Source organism: Lonchura striata, chromosome 1A, assembly GCF_050655825.1.
Source record: "Lonchura striata isolate lonStrDom1 chromosome 1A, ASM5065582v1, whole genome shotgun sequence".
NCBI lineage: Eukaryota > Metazoa > Chordata > Aves > Passeriformes > Estrildidae > Lonchura > Lonchura striata.
Genome location: NC_140741.1, coordinates 14,823,044 through 14,846,432, shown reverse-complemented (window position 1 = coordinate 14,846,432; position 23,389 = coordinate 14,823,044). Strand labels below are relative to the sequence as shown.

At 42.6% G+C, this 23,389-nt stretch overlaps 1 protein-coding gene across 9 annotated transcripts in view; it reads left to right on the top strand.

The window, feature by feature from the left end:
* The first annotated feature begins 6,484 nt into the window (after positions 1–6,484).
* WASHC1 (WASH complex subunit 1) overlaps positions 6,485–23,389 on the top strand; it is a 37,985-nt gene continuing 21,080 nt past the window's right edge. Inside the window, exons 1-3 of one of the 9 annotated variants that reach the window (XM_085569505.1) lie at positions 7,028–7,113; positions 16,612–16,684; positions 17,495–17,648. In XM_085569505.1, coding sequence (XP_085425631.1) covers positions 17,500–17,648 — 149 coding nt within the window. In that variant the 5' untranslated portion in view covers positions 7,028–7,113; positions 16,612–16,684; positions 17,495–17,499. Of the gene's footprint in view, positions 6,633–6,898; positions 7,114–13,332; positions 13,543–16,611; positions 16,685–17,454; positions 17,649–23,389 lie in introns of those variants that run through there. The other 8 variants (XM_085569506.1, XM_021535084.3, XM_085569510.1 and 5 more) reach the window with 8 other exon arrangements.

Here is a 23,389-nt window from a genome sequence, read left to right as displayed (position 1 = left end):
CTTAAATCCTAAAACACGAGCTAGCTATTGACAGCAAAGAGTTTGGATGAACTTCTCACAGGTGTGAGTCTTATTCCTAGGGAATATTGATTTCTGTTACTTAGTTTTTATTTTTGAAAAGATGAAAAATTGTTTCCAGCTTGAAACTAAGTCTGCAGGAACAATCTTTTATTAAAGTGCAAATTTCATTTAAGTACAAATTTTTTTTAATGACATATTATTTAATTTTGTGATATATGTTTTTAAGAGGCGATGTCAAAAGTACAATTAAATGGTGCAGGACTGAGTCCTAATTGATGGTGACAGTAATGAAAATGAATTATTTAACGAAGGCTTATTTTTTCTTTTTTTTTCCCCCTTGCTTTTACCTCTCATTATTCTGCTTGGAAACAGACTGTCCTAAAATGATTTGAGTGTCCTGCTGTCAGTATTCAGACAAGTATTTGTCAGAATGTCTTAATGCACACTAATATTCAGTAGGCTTTTAATAGACCATCTTTCTCTCCAGTTCCTTTTAGTCCTAATCTTTAATGTAGGGTCTTTCATCTCTTTTCATGCTTCTCTTTTTATTACCTTTCCAAATGTATTCAGAAATCCCCTAATTTGTATCCAGCAATGACTTATGTATTGAAGCATTAAAATGTACATTTAAAAACATTGAAGCTAATGTTGGAAACTGATAAAATAATGTTAAAGTTCTTAATTTAAATATATGTGATTTTAAAAATATGAATTTTTAAAAGAGCTATTTTTATAAGAAGGAATAAATGTTTTTGAGAATTTATTTTTTTTTCTTCTTAAAAGTCCAGAAGAATTAAGAACAAAACAAAACAAAACAAAAAGTAATGTCCAGAGCTGGGGAGGGAGTAAAGTGAATTTTCATCAGAGTGCTGATTTTTATTTGAGACTTTCAGGATGATTAAAAAAAATCAATCTTCGATTTTTTTGGGAGCAACATCTAATATTTAGCACCCACACTGTTATAAATAAACTTAAAGGATGTCAGAATCAAAAGAAGAGAGATCTTCACAATGACTCACATGCTAGCTGGGAGCTGTAGCTGTCTGCTTCCTCCTTGGGTTCATGCCCTCCTCATGTGGCAGAGGGCAGTTAGTGAATTTGGGGCAATTCCTGACTTGGTTATGGCAACAGAAGGGCAGCCAGCAATGGGACTCATGGCTGCAGCAAAGGGGAGAGGCTTTGAATAGGTGACTTCTGGCTTGAATATGAAATGGCAGCTGGGATTTCATGGCAAATAGCTAGGTGTTACAGAATGTGAGTGGAAGATTGTGTGCACGGTTTTTATAGAGTGTGAGGATGTAATGGAATGCTGCAGATTCTCTGAGTCTTGTATGTGTTGACTTTAATGGTAAACAAGTAATTTGGGCCTGTTGGGAGCAGGGCTAAATGGATGACCTTAGAATAGCTGCTGTTTTTCTTTTAGTCATGGCTGCTCTTAATATTTCTCTCTTACATTTATTTGTTTTTTTACAAAGGCCTGGTATGGGAAGTTTGATCTCTTGCCAGGCAGCCTAGTGGGAATGCTCTGTTCAGTTATGCAAGAAGAATGAATTTGATCCCTACCTCCCGTTACCATGCTTTTAGGAATACATGTTACAGAAATAAAAGCATTAGCCTGCAGCCACGCTGCTGTGCTGTGCTCCCACTGATCTCACGTGGGCAGTGAGGGCAGCCCCACTCAGGACTCTTAGGGCTGGGGGTGCTCTGGAAGTGTGGAAAGGAGACAGAGAGTAAAAGAATGTGCATGGAACACTGTCCTCATCTGTGCTTTTCTTCAGGGGCTTTCTACTCTTTGTGGTCTATTTTTTTTACCATTGTTTCACTGATATAACTTTATTTCAGAAATGTGCTTTTTTTTTAAGTCAAAAAAGGTTATTACTGTGAGCATGCAAAATTGTGTGGATGCATTGTGAAGAATGGCACTTTAAAGTACACAGCTAAGAGTCTTCCCAGTGACACTTAAGACAGACAATTTTGCAATCCAACTTTTCCTTACCAAACAGTTCAAAATGCATCAGAGACACTAGTTCAGTGCAGTCATACAAAGAGGTACCATCTTAACCTGTGCCAATACAAGAGTCATTTTATACTCATGTGTGCGCTGAAGAAGTTGCGTTTTTATTGTTTTTTGGGGGGGGTTTCCCAGCATTGCCTGAGTGCTTCAGCCTGAGCCCTATGGGAAACTGTGGCACGCTGTGCCCTGCAGAGCTCACAGTCTGATGGGCTGTGCAGACACAGGGCATCAGAAGGGCTCTGACACTCATAAGGAATAAGTAATGTGATGCTGGTGAGTGATGTTTAAAGCTGTGACTCCAGGGCTGAGCAGTAGGCTTGGATGATAGTGGAGAAAGTGTAGAAGCAGAAGGAGTTGAGGAGAAGGAGAAACAAGAGTGGTTGAGAAGGGGTACAGGGATGGGACTTCTATCAACTTCATGCTCTAGTTTGTTCCATTCCACTGCATCTTATCTCAAACCCCACTTCCAGGGGAAGAGTAAAGCCACGTGTCTGTGAGACAGTGTGTGGAAAAAGTGTCTCCAGATACCTGAGTCAGAAGAAAGCTTGTGCAAAAGGAAAAGGGGCTGTACTTGACCCTTATTTATCCTGCTGCATTAAGAATACCTCAGAGCTAATACAGATATTCATGTTATAGTTAGAGCATCTATATGCCTAGGGGAAATAAAGGTACTTTGCCTTTTACTTTTCACTCCCAAATGACAAAACACTGTTTAGTTTTGTCTCGTTTCAACGTCTTGTGAGCATATACTGATTGTTAGTGTGCACTCAGACGAGGTGCTAATTGTCACCAGACACAGAAGGAGGGACAGAATTCCTTCCTGCCCGTTCTTCTAAGGAAACGCTACAAGCGAAACATTAATCAGACCTGAAGCAAAATCTGAGCTCCAAACAATTCTAAAGGTTGAGTTTGGACCGTACATCCAACTGCAATAGCAAAACATCCCTCAGATCTGAAAACCCCCAAAACAAGAGGGATGTCTGGAGTAAGAGCTGATTTGTGTTTGGACCTTGTACAAAAGTGACTCGGTTCTGCCTGAATGTTTAACAAATGCTGTTCAACAGACTACAAGAATTTCCAGCACCTTCAAAACACAACCACAGCAGCATTCTGTAGTCTTCTCACCTTTGCTTTTTACGTTTTGCCTTCAGGTTCTGAGTTTTATGTTATAAAATTTTGGTATAAAACATTATAATAAATATTAAGCAGCAACATTTTCCATCCTAAAAATATTAAAGATGGAAAAATATTATTGTTTCCCTTCTTTTAGCAAGAAAAGTGAAGTACTAATTACCTGCCCAAGGTGACTTTGTTCAGTAAAAGATAACAAAAGAAAGAGCAAGTTAATGTAATGTTTTGAAGGTTGAGTGTTTTGGTTTTCCCTTTTGTTTTACTTCAGAAGAATCATTCTGGTGGGAAAATGCAGCTTCGGAAACGTGAAAATCGCTTCAAATACCATGTAATCTAAAAGGGTTGGCTGCTGCTCACAAATTTGTGGCTGTGACACAATAGATGAGTGATCAGTTTGCGTATAGATAATTGAAACAGGTCTAGCCTACAGGATAAAAAATGCTTTTATGAAAGAGTTCTGGAGAGGGTGGAAGCACTTGAGTATTGTAGTGATGGAAAAGCAGACAGAAGAAGACTCTAGACAGTAGTGCTCCTTTTGTTGGAGGAGAAAGTTACTGTGTGTGACTTTTTGTTGGCTGGAACTTGCCAATGCAAGGCTGTGCAGCGTGAGCTTGGTGGTCATAGGTGCCAGTTGGACCCCTGAGAGTGGTCCTTGGTGAACTAAAAGGGTCTTGTCCTGAGGACCACCAAAAATAGCCAGTGAAAGGTTATGAAATGCATCCAGTAAACATTCTTCTCAAGAGAGAAGAAACTGTGTCCAGTATTCCACTGGCTGGGAAGGAGTCAAGCCATGCAGCTGGATGGAGACTGATGCCTTTGCACTTGAATCAAGCAGCTGCTCTCCTGATTTGCCTCCAGACTCTTTCTGTGTGGTTGTCCACACCTGCTTGTGCCTGGTTAGGCAGATCTTGTCTGCACAGGAAAGAAGTTTGATATATGACAGCATTACCCAGGAGTTCACAGCCATTTGCAGGTTCTCACCCACTACAAGGGTCTTTCTAGTGCTTTATCCAGTCCAGTGCTACCCTGCTATTGCTTCTCAGCTAGGACTCGCTGTGGCCCTGCTGTGCTGCCCACCCAGCCTAAGATTCAGTATTCAGTTTCTCTCTCTCTGTTAGCTCTCTTTGGTCCTTTAATGACGGATTTTGCAAACCTGCTGCCTTCTCTTCCTCAGGCTGGGAGGGGGACATGGGAAGGGACTGTGTCAGCCTGCCATCACCTCTTGCTTTCTCTTGAACTTTGTAAATGGTTTGAACTGGATCTCACCAAGTAGAAAAAAGCATTTGGTGGGTTTTCCACCAACAGTATATAAATAAAAATGGATAAGAATAGATTGGATTGTTGCTTCTTACATCTGCTTCCCCATTTTATTTTTGACAGGTCCTGACACCCACACACACGATCCTTACTCAGACTCAGATAGATCTGATTTTTTATCTGCTTTGAATTTTTGGCAGGATTTTCCATTCCTCATGGAGAGTTTCAATAGCTCCTATCTTGGTCCTTAGTTCTCAGGCCTTTTGCCCTTGTGATTTCCATACTTATAGGTCTTACCAGGCCCATGATTAAAACATGACAAAGGCAAAAACTGTACCTCCTGCAGGCTCTAAAACACAGAAGCTGCTGCTGGCTACTGTGAAAAATGCATATTTTATGATTGGCTTTTTGCAAATGTTACAATGAATATTATATATGTAGTGTTAGAAAGTTATGCTGTATTAAATCTCTTAAGTAGTGTGTTAAATATTGTTTTAGGTTACAACAGAATGTTAAAATAGAAATTCTGTGATGCAGGAGTTTTTACTAGCACAAGCAAGAGGTGAGATAATCAAAAAATTCTTCACACAGAGATGGCAGTGACTTGGGGCCCATAAAGAGTTACTGCCTCCTTAACAGAAAAGACAAACATTCTTCCACCTTCTCTCCGGTTTTATGGAACCACCAGGACTAAGGGAAAGAAGTTGACCAAAACCAGAAAAGTTCTTAATTTGCAAGGAACTTATGCATCATGTATGAGATATATGAATATGCAGTAGACTATTGCTTTTAAGGTTATTCCTTTATTCACAAGGGATGCTTCTAGTGACTTACTGTCCAAGAGCATCTGGATGTCCGTAATTCTTTGCTTTTTATTGTCTTTTAATTGTCCTAATTCTAAATTTTATTACTCTAATTGTATTACTATTTTTATAACCATTTTATTATTAAACTTTTAAAATTTTGAAAACCAAGTGATTGGCGTTTTTCACACTGCTGATCTTTGCAACTTCACTGGGTCCAAAATCACTGCCCCACTTCAGTCTGTGCTTCCCACTGCAAAGGAAGTGGAACTGAGCAAACAATCTGCAACAGGTAATTTATGTAACGAATTTACCCTTTTCCCCTGAGCTAATATGCATGAGTGTGTGCTGATGTCTTCAAGTGCATTCCCGATTTGAAGAGCTTTGCCTTATTTTTTCCCCTGTGCACTGCTTTTAATGCTTCATATCAATCACAAGTGTTCCCTGGTGCCTCCAGAAGCTGGTATTTGCTATTCAAATGGTGTGAAGTTGCAACTGTTTACCAAAGTTTTGAGAAATTGTTTCTGATCCTGAAGTGGAAAAGCATTCAAATACCTCTGTCATGTACAGCACCTAGCCCTTTAAAGTATGGGTTTAATGTTTACAGATGAGGTCTCGCAATTCATTTTTCATGAACGTTTGTGCTGGGAGACCTTGGTTGCTGGAATGTGTGCACAAAGGGAAGAGTGAAAGCAACGCAATAACAAACTAGTGCAACGTTCTTAAAAATTCTGTATTTGTTAAATCAGCTTATAAATTGCTCAACTCTAAACATGAGCAGTGGAGAGGAGCGTGAGTCAGAGACTCCCCTTTTTGCTTGCCATGCTCTCTACCAGATAACATGGAAGAAAAGCAGCCAGGTGAAGTCGGGCTGGAATTATTTGAGTGTCCAAAGGAGGGCCAAGAGGATGGTGAAGGGTCTGATGTGGAAACCTGTGAGCTCACTTGGTGTGTTCAGCCCGGAGGAGACTGAGGGGAGACCTCATGGTGATGTTCAACTTTCCTGAGAGGGGAAGAGGGGGTCACGCACTGATCTTTTCTCCGTGGTGACAGCGACAGGAGCCGAGGGAACGGCCTGGAGCTGTGCCAGGGCAGGTTGAGGTTGGGTATCAGGAAAAGGTTTTTCCCCCAGAGGGTGGCTGGGCACTGGAACAGCTCCCCAGGGCAGTGGGCACAGCACCAGCCTGCCAGAGCTCGAGGAGCATTCGGACGACGCTCTCGGGCAGGCGGTGTGACGGTGGGAACGCCCTCCGCGGGGTCAGGAGCGGCACCCGGCGACCCCACGACAACCGAGCCCGTCCCACCACTGCCTCACTTCCTCCCGGGCCGGGCCCCGCGGGGCCGCCCCGCCCGGGCGGACGTGACGCGCGCGCGGGGGCGGGAGCGGCGCGGGGCGCGGGCGGCAGGTGAGGAGCGCGCGCGGGGGCGGGGCCGAGCCTGGGCCCGCGGAGCCCCGGCGGGCGGGGGGCGGCCGGGAGCGGCCCCGAGGAGCAGCCGCGGCTCCGCCGGGCGCCCTCCCGCCGGGCGCCCTCCCGCCGGGCGCCCTCCCGCCGGGCGCCCTCCCCGCCGGGCGCCCTCCCGCCGGGCGCCCTCCCCGCCGGGCGCCCTCCCGCCGGGCGCCCTCCCCGCCGGGCGCCCTCCCGCCGGGCGCCCTCCCGCCGGGCGCCCTCCCGCCGGGCCCGAGCGGGGCCTCCGCGGAGGGCTTTGCAGAAGCTGCGGCCTGTCGCGCCCGGCGGGAGCGCCGCCGGCTGTTGGGCAGAAGAGCTTGGCAGCGCCTGTGAGGGAGGGACAGCGGGGCCGGACAGAAGGCGTTGCGCTTCTCGCCTGGGGGCGTTAGGAGGAGCGTTGCCTGCAGGTCGAGGGAGGTGATCCTGCCCCTGTGTCCAGGTCTGGGCTCCTCAGGGCGTGTGGCGCATGGAGCTCCAGCAGGGAGCGGTGAAGTTGGTTAAGGGACTGAAGCATCTCTCTCGTGAGGGCAGGCTGAGGGAGCTGGGTCTGTTCAGCCCAGAAACAAGATTTTCCAGACAGGTTGTGGGGTCTCCCTCACTGGATATTCAAGAACCATTTGGGTGCAGTCCTATGCCAGGTGCTCTAGGATGGCTGCTTGAGCAGGGGTTGGACCGGATGACCCACTGAGGTCCCTTCCAGCCTGAGCCATTCTGTGATTGTTACGTGGTGCTTCGGTGCTGAGCCATGACATGGATTGGGAGATCTGCCTGGCAGGCTTGGAGCATGGAATTGTCAAGTTGGCAGTGACATATAGGACTCCTGAGTTCCACACACTGTTTCAGGGAATGGCAAGGGCAGTACCTCTTTTCGGTGTAGATCAGGTACTCGGGACAGACGGGATATGTTGCAGCCAGGAGGGAGGAACAAAAAAAGAGGAGGAGGTGTCTGAGAAAGACATGGGGTTCTATGTTGTGTGTTAGGTGATTTTTCCTCAGAAAGTCGACTATTGCAAGCCAGTAGTCAGGGATTTGGGCATTTTGTACTATTCCAAGTAGTTGTGTTATTTGTAGTACAAATAGTACTTTGTACTGTTCTCAGGCCAGCAGTTGTGTTAATTGAAATGATTTGTCAAATAAAACCATATTGTCAGTGTTTGCAAGTGAACCCGATTTGCTGATGCAATTATTGGAATAATATTTTTCTGTGTTCAAAGTAAAGAATGAGTTGGCCAGCAATAAGGAGACCATAGGACTACTAGACCTAGCTGTGTACAAAGGATGTACTGATAGATATAGGGAACATTGTGAATTCACATCCAGCAGTGATGGTCATTGACAGTATTTATTTTAGTAATCAACAGGAAATCCTGTGATAAGGTTTCCCCCCTTCTTTTTGTTTGTTTGTTCGGGGGTTTTGTGTTTTGTTTGGGTTTTTTCTTTTCTTTTTTGGTTGTTAAATGTGGTTCCGATATTGAATGGTTGAATATCACCTGGATTTTCCCAAAGATCTCTTTCCAAAGAGGAGGCTCTTTATCCCTGTGCAGAGAGGCTAATTCTTGACTCTGTACAAGTCACAGTGCAGCTTCCAACAAGGAAATGGGATAGTGCTGAACGTGGTTGTGGCATTTCATGTGATTGAGGCAAATGTCAGCTGGGAGTTTGCTTGGAATGAGCTCTTTATTTCATGGAGGTTGCATGGCGGGTGTTGCTGGCTGTGATGTGCGGACTGGGCTCACCTGTCCTGGAGGTAGAAGTTAGAACTGCCCCCATTACATGTCAGTTCCCTGAAATACAGAGCCTTCCTGGAGCAAAGAGTGCTGCTCTTGCCAGAGGCAAGGCCTGGAAGCAAAGTGGCTTTGGCATGTCCTTGTAGAGACTTTTCTGCATGACAGTTTTCTGGGAATCAGAGGTGCTCCAGACAACTTGCCCTTGCTTAGACTTCATTTTAGGAAGGCTGGCTGATAAGTTCTCCTGATATTTGATTATGTTTGTCTTGTCTGAGTAGTAAAGCTAGGATGTAGTAGCTGCCTGATATATCTCTGTATTACTGGGATGCTTTGAATGGTGGGGAAACAGCCACACCTCCAGAGCCCTGAGGCAGAAGAGTGCCTGAGCGGCACTCCTAGAGCAGCACAGGCTGCTATTCTTAGCATCTGTCCTTCTTCTATCACTCCAGATATTTAAACGTGAGTTTTAAATCTTCATTCCTTCAGACACAGAGTGCTGTTCTCTCAGGTCTGGAGTTCTTGGGCCAGAAAACTGAAAGCTGGTAATTCCTGGGAACTGCTCTGCAGTCTGGTTTCTGGGAATACCAGGTGACTGTGATTACATCAAGCTCAGTTTGGGGAGTGAAAGGGAAGGGTAGAAATTGAGGGCTGGGGAAAAATCGTGTTGAGGTATTCCTGAAAGCAAGGCAGATTTTTTTTAATAACATTTTTTTAGATTAAAAGTAATGTGCAGAGGAAGAAGAGGATTTGTGTCTGAAATGGTTATGTTTCCCATGGCTGTGGTGTAAGAGATTGAAGGAAATCATTTTTATCACTGAGAAAAGCAATTTCTGCAGCTAATCACTCCCTCACGAGATAACCTTTCCCAGAAAATAGTTCATCCAGGTGTCATTTTTTTGACGCAGCTTTTCATCAGCTCCTGTCAATCAGGCAACTCTGTAGGGGTATGCCTTCTAGCAAATGTGAATAGACTTGAAGACATTCCTTATTTTGTGAATTCTCCTGTCATCTTCTAGAAATGCAAGCATTGCCTTTGCTTTTGAATGTATAAAACAGGCAGGAACCGATCTGGTCTCTGTTTTGGTTTAGTTGTTTCCTTAACTGAATGTCTAAGGCTTTATTGTAATACTGCACATGGGTGCTGTAAAACTCCAGAACTTTGGAGCAGAGAGTACTGAATGTGGAGGTGAAAACCAGGACACTGCAATCTATGGTTTGTGCCAGTAGTTAGATCTGCAGCTGAGGTCCCTCTGCAGAAGGGTGGAGCTGAATTTGCATCAGAAAATTAGAGGGGAAAACTAGCTGGATTTTTTTTTTTCTTCTTCTTTTTTTATTTTTTTTGGACATGGTGTGTTTCTGGAAGTAATTATTGCTGTGGTTTATTAGAATGAGAAGCTCCAGACATTCTGCAGGAAGCTCTACAGCAGCATTCTGGTTAACCTGTCTTTGGAGTTCCATTGTTTAAGAGAACTTATTGCAGAGAAATGGCTCTCTAGAGGACTATGCATAGCCAGGGCCTTCTGTGTACTTCAGGCATACAAAACCAAAATGCCCCATTTAGGAAATCAAAGAAGGAGCTCTGTCTGGATGTTTGGGATGAGATTTTCAACTTTAGTTATGATTGTATAGCAGGTATAGCTAAGCTATTTGTCTAGTCTTCCTTTATAATAAATAGTGATAGGAAGGTAAGGCAGGCAATTATCAGAATGTTTGTGGTTCTGCCCTGGAATCAGATCAGTTGTTCATTACAGCATCTGTTTGTCTCCATTAGTGATGAGAGCCAAAGGTGGCAGTCAAAGAGGGGGATATCTGATTAACTTTAGATATCAACATCTGTCTGTCAGAATGAGTGTTATATATCCAGCTGGAGGAAGTAAATTTCAGCCTGTGCTTAGAGGACAGGGCTTTCTCAGTCAGGTGATGCAGGGAGGGAGGCTGCCTGTGCTTTGCAAAACAGAGCTCTGTGTTGAGGGGAAAGATTGTCTTGAAGACAGTAGTGGCTTAGAGGGGGTCTTAGCTTATGGAGCTGGCAGGATTGAAGTGCACCTGTAAATTCTTTTAAGTCTCTACTTTTCAGATTTTCTAAAAAAAAAAAAAGTTATAGCATTCTCTCTCTGGAGAGTCAATGTAAATTGTTGTATCTGATCCATCATTAAATGTCAATTATTTTACTAAGGAGTTGCCACATGCTACTGTAAAGCTGGGCTCTGAGATCTCAAATTTTGGTTCTTTCTCTTAAGCCTAAGTGGAATACGCCAGTAGTGACAAACCAATAAATCTAAGTGGCTCTGAGTAGTTTTTTGGGTGAGCAGGACTCTCCAGATTTCACCTATAGTAGCTGCCACAGCTATTTCTTTCAAAGCAAAGTGTCTGAGCCAAAGGTGTTTTTAACAGGCTCTGGCTTCTTGAGAAGGAGGTGCCTTAAATGCTGGTCTCATGCTTTCAGAAGCAGATTTTTGATAGAGAATTTTCTTCAGATAGTCCTGCTGATTGTCAGGTGCCTCAGTGCTCTACTGCTTCTTCAGGGCCGTGGTGTGATGTGAGGCTGACTCCTTTTGAAAAGGGTTTGGCTGTTCAGGTCATCCCGTATCAGCGAGCAGTTGTGGGAGCAGGAGATGCCCTGTAGGATTCATTTTCTACACAGAGTTTTTGTTGCTGGTGTTCTTCTGAGGTAATGCTATACTGTAAGGATAGGCTGAAAGGTTGAGATTGAGTAAGTATCCTCTAAAGCTGGAGGAGAGGTGCAGAAATGGTTTTTACAGGTGTGGCTAAAGTAACCTTGTGATGTAGATTGGGCCATGGTATGCTCCTGCTGCTGAGAGGGAGGGAGAATGATGGCTTCTCAAGTTTTCACTTTCTTGCACCTGTTGCCAGTTTCTGTGTCTGGAGAACTCCAGCTCCTCTGTTTAATTCACTCTTTGGTAATGGGCAGGGTGGGACAGCTGGAATGGACAGAGTCATTTAGTTCCAGAAATAGCCCTGGGAAGCAAAATCACAGCCAATGCCAAGCACTCCAAAGATGGAGAAACTCCACTCTTGTCTAAAACAGCTACTAGAGGTCTTAAGACCAAAGCAGTAACATCTACAAAGGAGTTTAAGGGTGCTACTATAAGAGACATCTAGTAACATGAGCACCCTGGTGGAGTACAGCCTGCTACAGGGCCTAATTAGGGTCTTATTAATGTGTTCTTTCATCACTGCCTTCCAGCTTTCAGATGGTGATTAGACCTATTTATAGGGGCAGAGTTCCTTAATATACAGCACAGTGTACTTCTTGCCAATCAAATCAGTAGCATCTGCATCTCTGATTGCTGCTTGATAACATTGTAGAAGATGGTTAATTAAAAATATAAATAGACCTTTCATCCTCTTAACTTACCAAAGTGCTTCTCTCCTGCCCCCACCTTGCTTCCTGAAAAAAAGAGTAAAGTTGGATTAGCGCAGGGACTGTGGTGAACCTCTCATCTCACTGCTGGAAATGCATCCTGCTATCCTACCCAGGATAGTTACCTCTTGTGTGCTCTGTGGAGGACTAAATTTCATCCCCTCCCATGAATGTCAGCACAGGGCAAAATGATTGTGTGCTGCATAATAATAGGACTTGTATGTAGGCTCCTGTGCTGCATTTGAGTGATTTCTAGCTTTTGTTCCTGCGTCTACATCTGTGTGTGTGCACACACTGCCTTATCCTGCCATTTCATATGCAATGGCATATTTTGCTTTTTCAAGTCTCTTTTTAAAATACTGTTCTCTGGTTTTGCAGCTGGTAATCTCACAGGAGTGTGCTTTATCTGTGGAGGGCAAGGTGGTATAATTAACTTTTTATATTGTTCTTATTTTTTCCTTAGAGGATTTAAATCTGATATTTTGTTCGGATAGCCTCTAGGCAAGCTTCCAGAACAATCAAGGTATGACTTGAATATGTTAGCAGATTTGACCATGGGAAAATGTTTGTCCAGGTAAACATGGTAGAAAGTATTACATGTAAGAAATTACTCTCAGGGAGGAATTTGGGATGACTTCTCATGGTTAACCAAGTTATGGATGTAACTTTCCTATGTCACTTTCTGATAAGGTATGCCCAGAGCCTGTCTGCTTCATCTTTTGAGTATATATGATCTTAAACTGCAGCTCATTTGTGGTTTGGTCTGTTCCCACTTTGGAACCATACTGGTGATAGTGGTGTGTGGTGAGGGATACTCAGACGTGTTTTATTACATACTGCTGATCCCTATGTCCTCACAGGTGGCTACAAGGCATTGATCTTTTATTAGGATCCTACAAAAGACAGACATAGGGTTAGAGATAGCCTGCCACTTCTTTCTGGAGATATTACTGCCTGTGGGAATTAAAGGCCTCTAGTTTTTGCTGCCTTTCCAGTGCACTGGAAGCAGAAGCAGCAGCAGCACAGTAATTGCTAAAGCAGCCATTGTAGCTTTGAAGTATACATGCAGATTTTTTTCAAAGTATTTACTCCATCTTCTCCCCTGAGCCTGCTCTTTTTAGCTTCTTGAAACATGTTAAGGAAGCAGGTGTTGTTGATTGCTTTCCTTATTCTCCCTTTATTTTCATAGCAAAGTACACATTGGTAAGTGCTTGTGTACAGCTTTACATTCTCCCTGTATTAAGGGCAGCCAAGCTATATTTTTAATACTGCCTTTGTTTATGTTCCTTTGAAAAACGAAAATATTTTAAAGTTATGGGGTTGTTTCATTTTTAGATTATCATCCCAGTGGTCAATCCTCCATAGAGTGGTATTTTCTAAAGAACTTAGGGAAGTGCTGCTTCTTTTACAAACTCTGTTTGCTCTGTAGCAAATTCTTTTGGGCTTGCCTTAACATAAGAAGTTTTATTCTTATGGAGAGAGGTGAGGAAAGCAGGTGGAGTGTTTCTCTACCTATCCAGAGCAGTGAATTATATACTTTCTTTTCCAGGGGCAGAGCTCCACATGTCCCTCCAAGTATTAGACTTTGCTGTGGTGAGTGAAGAGTAAGCCCAGTTGTTGGTTCCAAATGCCTGGAGACCCTGGAGTGCTCAGCCTGTATCCGTCCAGGTTTATGTCTTCCAGAGAGGCGAGACAGTCTGGCAGAGACGACTGACTGTGTTTCCCACTCCTGCTGTTTCTCTCAGCTTTTGCAAGTGTGAGTGTTGGAACTGAGAGGGAGAGAACAGCTTTGACTGTGGAGGAATAGCCACTAGCCCTGAGGAGCTTTGGACCAGCTTGGACCAGCTTGCCTGAGGTGAAAGGCACAGACAGCTTAAGGCAGAAGTGCAAATCTAAGCAGTCAGTAGCTTTAGTCAGAACTTCCAAAACAGAACATAGCACTTGGAAGCAGGTGGTGCAGTGAAAAAACAACCTTTTTCTCTTTGTTTTCACTTTAATAGGGTAAATGAGGTTATTATATAACACCAGAACATATTTGTCTTGATCATGAAAGTTGACATAGAAAAAACAATTGAATAAAAAATGGCTGGAGCCCCCAGATGTCGCAGCTCTTTTGTTCTTTTCCAGAGCCTCTTTGATGACAAAAATACCCCAAAACAAAACAAACCTGTGTTGCTGTTTCTTCTACTTTGTGTGACCTATTGATGGTCACACCACTAATGATTAAATAAATCTCTTGGGTGATCTGACATCTGTTTTTGTGACTCATACTTTCTTTGGGCACATGTCCATTTCTCACTGTAGCATCAGAGTATTTCATGTCAGCTGTCATAATTCCAGCATTGCTGTACTTCCTAGAGAAACACACTCTCTGTAAGATTTTGGAGTGATACTGGAACCAGTTTATTGTTTTGCTGGAAGTCCCTTCTATATGTAAGATAGAAGCAGTTTATTTGCACCTTTGCGTTCATGTTACATGAAGGTTTAGCACCCATTGGATAGGTTAGAAGAGTTGACGTATTTTAACACCCAGCACTCCTTTATTTTTTATGTACTAATTCTGATAGTGGAACATGGCAAGAAAATGTGCTGCTTCCTTCTCAGTGCACTGGGCTTTGATATAAAGGATGAGTTGTCTTACTGAATGATGTTCAGTCTTTGCTTTCCTTCCTGACTTCTGCTGGGAATATTTTAAATTTTCCCTTTAAAAATATTCCTTATTCTTGCAGTCTCTCTCTGTTAAGTGAAGCAATTCTCCTTTTATTCTAGCCACGTGGTGGCCCTTACTCAAATAGTTTGTAAAACTGGCTTATTTCTCCAGTTAGTTTGGTCCTAGGAGGTAACAAGTAGCAGCTGCAGCATGGGATTTTGCCCAAGTCTAGTCATTAAATTGTTGCTGTTTTCCCTCCTCCTTGCTATTGAACTTGTTCTCTTGCACAGAAGGAATTGTCTTGTATCTGTCTCTGGCAGTAATTTTCAGAATTTGCCATATTTTTCCACTATTTTTTTCAGGAAAGGTGAGAATCTGAAGCTCCTTTGAGAGTTTTCATGGAGAGCCTATGAAGCTGATGTTGTCTGGTGTGAGCAGGAGCTTTCTCAGAAAAACTCAGGGATTTTCCTGCTTTGCCCAGTACTGGGTGCCCCTCTCTTTGCAAGGGAGCAGTGGACCTGAAGGAGAGTCTGTAGTTTCTGACTGTAGGGAAAGAAATGTTTTGGGAGTAGCTAGAGGATCGCTGCTCCCAGGTGGGAGCATCTGGCAGTCAGCAGCTGAACTGAGCTTGGTTTTAGGAAGGACACTAGGAGAATTAGGATTAGTGAGAGTCTGAGAGATGATATTGGGGCTGCATAATCTTATCTGGCCTCAAGAGGTGAAAATCTTGACTTTCTTAGGATTACCTTTACACAGGAATGGTTTTGATAATGAAACAAGTATCAGAAATTTCCTTCTTGCCCCTGCTTCCCACTATGTTTAATGACTGGACAATTACAGCTGTTTATCTGGCTGGAATAAATTGGGTCATTGAACTGATGCGAGTTAAAAATAGGCATCCCAAACATCAGGAGCACTGATGCAACAGTAGAGTTTTGACCAGTGACAGGGAGAATTATAAACCCCTTTTACTGCTAGGGCCAGAGTAACTCATAACCACGTCCTGGCTATGTTATCTTGTCACTTTATTCTGTGGTGACAGTCAAATGGTAGATTTGAAAGGAAAAGTATTGAAGCTTGATTGTAGTCAGCAGATCAGAAACTGCTGTCTCAAAATTAGCTGTACTCATCTCAGATTAGCTTGTATGCTTTACAGCTCTAAATAATAATTTCCTGTCTGCAGAGTAGGCCCAGTCAAGAAGACTAATCAGTGTGCAAACATTGCTGCTAAAGAGTGCAGATATAGAGTCTTGCTGCCAGTGATGCATGAAATGAAACAGAGTAGGTCTAGGCTTCCTAGACTGACAGTAGAGCCAGCTTTCTAATGGCAGGGCTTGATCTTGCAAATTTGTTAACTGTGGAAAGGCTTCTATGTACCCTTACATCTCATGATTCATTACTAAACACCCCCACCAAAAGAACCCCAAAACAACTCACAAAAGAGTACCCTTAAATAATAGCCACATCACATTTACAGAAAGCTTTTCCTACCCATGGTATCATCTTAAAGGAAAAATTTGGCGAGGGTGGTGTTTCTTAAATATACAGAAATGACTGCAGGCAAGTCAAATTTGTTATCTCTGTTTTGTGAAGCAAGATAGAGAATTGAGGAATGTGTGAAGACCCCTTCTAATTTTCACATATTAAACTGTTTTTTTGTGTTGTGACTGTCTCTCTTCAGGCTCCTGATTTGCACATTTCTCCAGTATGGGCTGTGTTTCTGTGTCATTCTCAGCCTGCATTGCTATAGAGCCGGGAAGCATGTTGCACCCAGCACTGCTCTCTTCAACTAGCTCCTGCAGACTTTCAAGTACCACACAGGGAATGCGGTGCATCCCCTGAGATATCCCTGGCTGTTTCTCTTACCTTGGTTTTTCATCCTCCTTTGTTTTGCTTCTCCTCAGCTTAATTTCTTATGCAGATGTACAGAGCTCTGTGTGATGAAACCCTGTAATGAGCACCTGTTTTTTTACAACCTGAATGAGTAGAGACACTGACAAAACAAATTTGGAGGGACTTGTGTAGACCTAACAGTAGAGTTTGGGTTAGAAAACTGTATGGATCCTCTACTCTGTTCATATCTAGAATGTCCTAATAGTTATGTGTTAGAGAGTTTGCAATTTCTAATGTACTCAGAGAAATGGATATTTTTTTTTCTCTTTATGTTCTTCCAAGTCCAGGAATTTTTTTGTTATTTTTGTGAGTAAAGACATGGGAGGCGAACTTCTTGGGAATTGCTGAGAGAGAGGTGAGCAAAGCTCAGGATGGAAACATGGGTGGTGGGTGACATTCTCCTGGCTGAGCTATAGAGTAGTGGTATTGGCCCACTGCATCCAAAAGTGTGCATACAGCTGTGGTGTGTGGCACACAACTGAAACATTCTGGTGACTGGTTAGGCTTGAGATATGAAAGGATTCTAAAATATGGAGGCTTCTTTCAAGATAGTTACTAAGGAAAAATCCAGTCCAGAAGCAACAAAGTGCTCCTGGGTGTCTCAGAATGGAAGAACTCTCATTAACCTACTTGGAGCAAGGGGGTGGGTGCCCATGCATGCCTTATAATTTCATGGCTTCTGTTCTTGGAAGGCCTGATGGTGTGTTTCTTGGAGCAGAAGTGTAAGATGAAATACTGCCTTTTGCTAATAGGGTTGGATGACCTGAAATATAGCCACGTGGAATATGAGGAAAGGGAGGAGGGGACAGGGTGATTTGTGATGAGTCTTATTGCCACTCAGAACTGACTTTGCTTCTAACTCTCATCTTTGTTTTCAGCGCAATACTGAGCAGAGATTTGTTAAGTAGCATGCTAAAATAAAATTGTGGTTTCCAAGAACATTCATATAAGCAAAAGAGTCTCACCTCACTGTAGCTGCCTTGAATGTATTAAAAATCCAATATGTCAGTCTGACTACTTGTGCCTTTCTCCTCAGCTTACCAATTCTGTTTCAAATGCTTTCCTAAAATAATTAGTGGAGCAGAAAGTAGAAGTCCCTGAATAACTGCTGTGATAAAGTGGCAGTGTGTTTAATGTGTAATGACCTATTTGTTCTTTCCCTTAGGTACAATGGCCACAGAAGCCCAGAAGCACTTTTTGGAAGGGCAGACATACTCAGTGCCCCTGATCCAGCCAGACCTACGCAGGGAGGAGGCTGTGCAGCAGGTGGCAGATGCACTTTACTATCTGCAAAAGGTGTCAGGTGATATCTTCAACAGGTAAAGTGCTCTTCTGGAGGGTTGGGTGCTTAGCATTCAGCATTACAAAACAGAGTGCTGTACTTAGGTTGCAGCAGTGAAGGGGAAAGGGCATTGCACTGGTAAGCAACGGAAGTTCAGAAAAGAGATGAAAAAGGACCAGATGCACTTCAATATGAGTTTATTAGATATGAGTCTGTCAAAGTTAAGCATAATAAAATGGCTGCAATTAGTCAGAGATTGTTGGTTATTAATTTTTATTCATTTTTATCAATTAATAATTTTTTATTCCACAAATTGTATTACTGCTTCTGCAGTAATATTCCTTCTTGTTCATGTTTTGAAGGGGAGGCATTGTAATTTAGAGTATCTTGAAGATTTGTCTTTTTGAGTTATTGTACTTGAAGCAGTGAAGTAGAAAATGTCTCTTTGTTCTGATCTCTGCAATGTACAAAAGGTTCTCTTTGGGCTTCTGGTGTTTCACCCTTCCCTTTTTGTGTGTTGGAAGGGTTGTGCCCAGAGTAAGACTGGGTTTCTTGCCACAGTATCATAATCCATTGAAGTTCATCTCTTCAAGGATTTGGTCCAGATTTGGCACCTCTTACATATGATCATCTTTAGGATTAGATCTTTAAGACTGTCAATATAGCAGATCAGAGAGATTCTTGTGTTTGCTTGCAAATGATGGTAGATAACATGGTGTCTTTTTCTGTCCAGTGCCATCTTTGACATCTCAGTGCTCTGAGATGGTGTGGAATATTGTTGGGAAGGAAACAGATCAGCATTTATCTTCTCATAGTCTAATCAGTAAAAGCACATGTTTTGATTTCAGCAGGTCCTATGACTATCTAGGTTAATTTCTTTTGGTGTGAGCAGGGTCATGATATTCTGTCTTTTTTTGAGTTTTGAAAGGTTTTTTTAAGGGTAGATTGAAGTTCTGTGGTTTCTGATAATGACATTTTGAAGGGTAGCCTCTGAAGAAAGAGCAGTCTCTAAGGCTGAGCTCAGGTTATTGAGGGTAAAAAGGTTTTCCACTGGAATAGTGTTTGTTTGGGCAAGGGCTGTGTGTGGGCTGGATTAGGTTGAAGACAAGGTCTACTTCATTTGTGCTCTTCAAAGTAGGGGAACACTTCATGATCTAAGGCTGGGAGAAGGCTTTCTAGAGCTGCCATAAACATGTGGAAAGCACTTCTCAGACTTGGGCCTGGTTGGCAATACTGTCCCTCTCTGTGAGGTAAATGAAGCTCTTGATAGTACAGGAGTTGCTCTTTCTCTGTCTCCATTTTTCCCTGTTTTTTCTCTCCACACTGCTGTCTTAACACAGTACCCTGTGTAATTTCCCTAGGGAGATAAGCTTGCTGCTTTGTATGCAAGTCACTTCTGAGTACTGAGCAGTGACTGTGCTGCTGTTTGTGCACTCATGACTTTTAATTACCAATTTTCTCCAAAAACAGAGGAGGCTTCATTGGTTTCTTTGTTTGCTTTGCCTTTCCAGTGAGGTCTTGGCTCTCTGATATAATTAAGAGTGATTTAGTAATTATGCAGGCATGTGATGAGAAATTCCATGACCTTGGTTGTTCTATGTCAATAAAGGGGCAGAGATTTCAAGATGAGAACTTTGCCGCTTAGTGACCTTCTGTCTTCCCTTTCCTGTGATAAGGCAGCTCTGTCTTCTATTTCCAGGAAGGAGCTGTCTTACCTGGGGAAGCTGGCTGTTTTGATCTGCAGAGCAGTAGCTTGCAGTGTTGATGGAGAGGAAACTTGTTCACTGTGGGAGACTTGGCTGAGTGTGTCCAACTTGTTACTTCAATGCTATAGAGATGCAGATGTTCTGAGGTTGTTTTGTGGGAACACGTGGATTGGTACAGTGTTTTTGAGAGTGGCAGGCCTCTCAAAAGTACTGTATCAATCCACCTCTTGGTGTACTTTATTGTAGGTGTACTTTGTTGAAGGCGGATGAAAGTGTCTCCTACTCTATATGAAAAAAAGAAATATTTCCACAACCAGATCTTTGTTTCCATTTCAGCTAATCAGAGTTTCCGCTCAGAATTGCTGCTGACACGACAATTGAGTATGAACTCTTCAAATGAACATGTCAAGATGACACAAGAAAGATACCTTTCCATATAGGGAATTAGAAGAAAATACAGGGAGCTTTCTTCCGCTTCCCCCTTTTTGGACAATTTGGAAACTAGCCCATGTGACAAGTCTCTGCCAACTCTTCTTTCCAATTATTCTCAAAGAAGCTTGCTTGCTATTAACTATGGCAGGGTACTTGATGAATGCAACTGCAGAGTTCATCAGTTCATAGACAATCAAGGGATATGTGGGTGCAAAACCACAAGGGAGCCATGGCTGAAACCTAGAGCATCCCCACTGAACCCAGCCTTGGAGAACAGGCCTGGACTGCAATCAGGAATCATTTAGAGCAGGATACATCAGCTCAGCATCCCTCTCCATCTTAACCCTACCTCTCAGGAGCAGAGACCTGCCTGACTTTTTTACACATGGGGAACATCAAAGCTCTTTGTTGCTGGGCAATAGAGGAGATTGATGTCTTAGGCCAGTGCTGTCCAGCAGTGCCTTCCTCTGAGGAAATCCTGTCCTCTTGGGGCTGATATCAGCGCTATGACAAGACCAAGAGGCTGCATGTCCTTCTCAAGTTTATGCTGAGAAGTAATGGAAGTTTTAAGCTTGTGTGTGTTAACTGAATCCAAGCAATTGATCATTTGTGGAAGCTGCAAAGATCAGATTCATTGCCTGTAGTTACTTAGATATTAATACTGCTTAAAATATAAATATTCTAACATAGCAAATCTGACATAATATCTGTTTGAATTTAACTCCTGGGTTTTTAGGAAGGCTTTTTGATACAGATCACAGGAAGTAGGATGACCAGTTTAAACCCTCAGTTAATGGTAGTCTTTAATCTATTTTTTTTCTCATTACTGGTATGTTCTGGGTGGGAGATTGTGTTGTAATCATGTACCTTGGAGTATTTTACGGGAATGTTGGTGGGATAAGTACTTAAAATAAGTGATGAGTTTAGATTTCCTGATATTCTCTCCTAGTTAGGTAGGCTTGTCCTTCAGGATTTCTCAATTTCTGAGGAGTTTGTGTTGGCAAGAAATGTTAATAATCTCTAATATTGTCTCTTTGCTATTAAAAGTGTTCACTTTTGAGTAATAGATGTGTGGAGAGTTGCTTTTGCAAGTCATCTTATGGACTGTTACAGTAGTAGAAAGAAATCAAATGCTTTGGATTGGAAGGTTGTTATTAAGGTCCAAGATTTGCCTGTAATCAAGCCCCAAGTTGTCCTGTGTACAAAATTTCCCATCCTTGTATTTGTTTTCTTTCAGTTTATGGAAAAATTTCTGGTTGTTATTTTTTAAAATCTTTATTCTGTGTCTTTTGCTTGTCTGGAATAATACTTTGCTAAACCAGTGTATCCTGTTTCCTCCCCAGCTGGATTTAAACTAATTTCATACTACATATTTGAAAAGGGCTTTAATATTATGCAAAAGTTTAACTGAGAGCCGCACTTCTGAAAACTGTAGCTGGAAAAGTAAAGCACTGTGGAAATGCTGTTTGGGGTGGGGAAGAAATCTGGTAAGACTGTAATAAGGAAGGTAAGGAGTAGCTGGCTGGGCAGCAGAGCCTTAAGGGATGTTTATAACAGAAGCAGAGCTGAAATATGAGTAGTTGAAATTGAAAATACCAAAAAAATCTTAATGGTGAGGTACATTTGTGTGTTTTAAAGACCTCCTTGTTTTAAATTTACTACTGTGATTAGTCATGATCATCAATAATGGAAGTGGGAACTAGTACATCAGTGTAAATGTATTTAATTTAGGAGGTCTGTGGAATGGAAACTTGCCAAGAAGGGTCTTGCTGCAAGCTGTACTGTGCTCTTTGTTGTGCAGTGGGACTCTGGGATGCAGCGTGGAGCTGCATTGTGTGTGTTCCTCTGCTAGCTGCAGGGGTTGATCTTTCTAGGAAGAGTGCAGTCCACTGTGATGGCTCACCGTGCAGGAGAGTTTACACCAAGAGATGTGCTGTAGCCCAGGGAATCAATTTTTCTCCAGTTAATTTGAGAGTATTGTGACTATTGTTTAAAAACACGGTGCCTCATGGTACTTTGACGTTGTCCCAGAGGTCATCTGAAAGAGCATGCTAGGTCTAGTTTTGTTTCAGGTACCTCTCTTGAGAGGTTGTAGGAGAAGTCATTTGCTGCCAGGAAGATGAAGCAGAAGCAGTGAGGTAAAGAGTGAGTGGAGTGTCCTGGAGACATGAGGAAATTGAGAATGGGGACGTTTTGCCTGTGGCTAGTTGTTATTCTTGTAGATATATGTCCAAGTAATGTGGATATATTTTCCTTTTAAGTGTAACACACACTTTGTAAGGCACCATTCATTTGTTATGGCTGCCATGATCCTCTGGAAAGTAACTTTGACAGCTTATGAAGATGTAGCTTCAGATAGGTTCCTAGACTGTAGAAAGAAGACCTTAGGAGGTGACACAAGGGTGTGATCAGCATGCTTGGAAGGCTGGGAACAGCTGGTACTAGCAGGCATCCTACACCCCCATAAAGAAGCAAAGGGAGTGTGGCTGTTTTGCAAGAGACCAGGTCACAACTCTTTCTGGATGCTGCTAAAATCCCTAAGCTTAAGATCTGGAATCCCATCTGTGCAAAACTGCAGAAGTGTTCTCATATTTCTGGACTTAGTCTCAAACCTGCTAAGCAAAAGGAGGCACACAACAATTTCAGACTTTAAGGAGCTCTTGAGAAGATTCTTTCTACTCTAACAGCAGCAGTGGAATATCTTATGGGAGTATGAGACAGTTTGCTTTAAAACAGATGGCATGTGCAATAGGAAAGGCAAACAATAAGGAGAAACTAAGGTAATTTCAGTACATATGAATTGTTGATTATTTATTTTAGTTCATGTTTTTTTTTTTTTTTTTTTTTTTTTTTTTCCAATGCTGACAGGGAAGTCTCTTGTTTGTACTCTGTTCCTTGCTGGAGAAAATTCAATATTGAGTAGCAGCCTTCAAGTTCTTGTGAGGCAATTTTGCCCAGTGATGCCTCTGTTAATTAAAAGGGTTTTGGCAAAGATCTTATGAACTTCCCCATCCAGAGAGTTAATCCTTCACCCCTCAGTCCCTGACCGCAAGTGGCTGTGGCTATTATTCCCTGGAAACAGGCAAGGAGAAGTAATGTCATAACAGCAGTGTGAGGAGAATGTGCCTCACAGCAGTAGTGTTCCCTTATTTCTTAGTCCATGGTTTTGGCAATGCTATTGCATTCTCCCACTCCCACTAGTCTTGATACAATAACATCTGCCATGTTATTCCTTTATTACACAAAGTGATAGCTCTACCTTCTCAACCAGCTTCAGACACTGGAGATTCACATATGTTGGAGTAATTTTCTGTTCCTGTGGATGACTTTTGTGTACTCAGTCAGCCCTGGAGGAAGAGATTCAAACAAGTAATTTTGTTTTACAGGCATGACTTCCATTAGGGATCCAGCATGGAGAAAACTGTCTGGAAAATAACACTGAGTGGCTTGAAATGTGTATTACAGGCTCATTCCTATGGAGGTTGCACACTGAGGGTAGAGTTGGGGGAGGAACGCCAGTGCCAAAGGTCTGTTCTTCACACTTGACTGGTGCATTAAATTCCCTTTCCATGGTGCTTCTTTCTGTCTTGCTGTGGTGCTGTCGGGTTTTGCAAATGGGGAAGGTTGTAAGGGCTTAGGT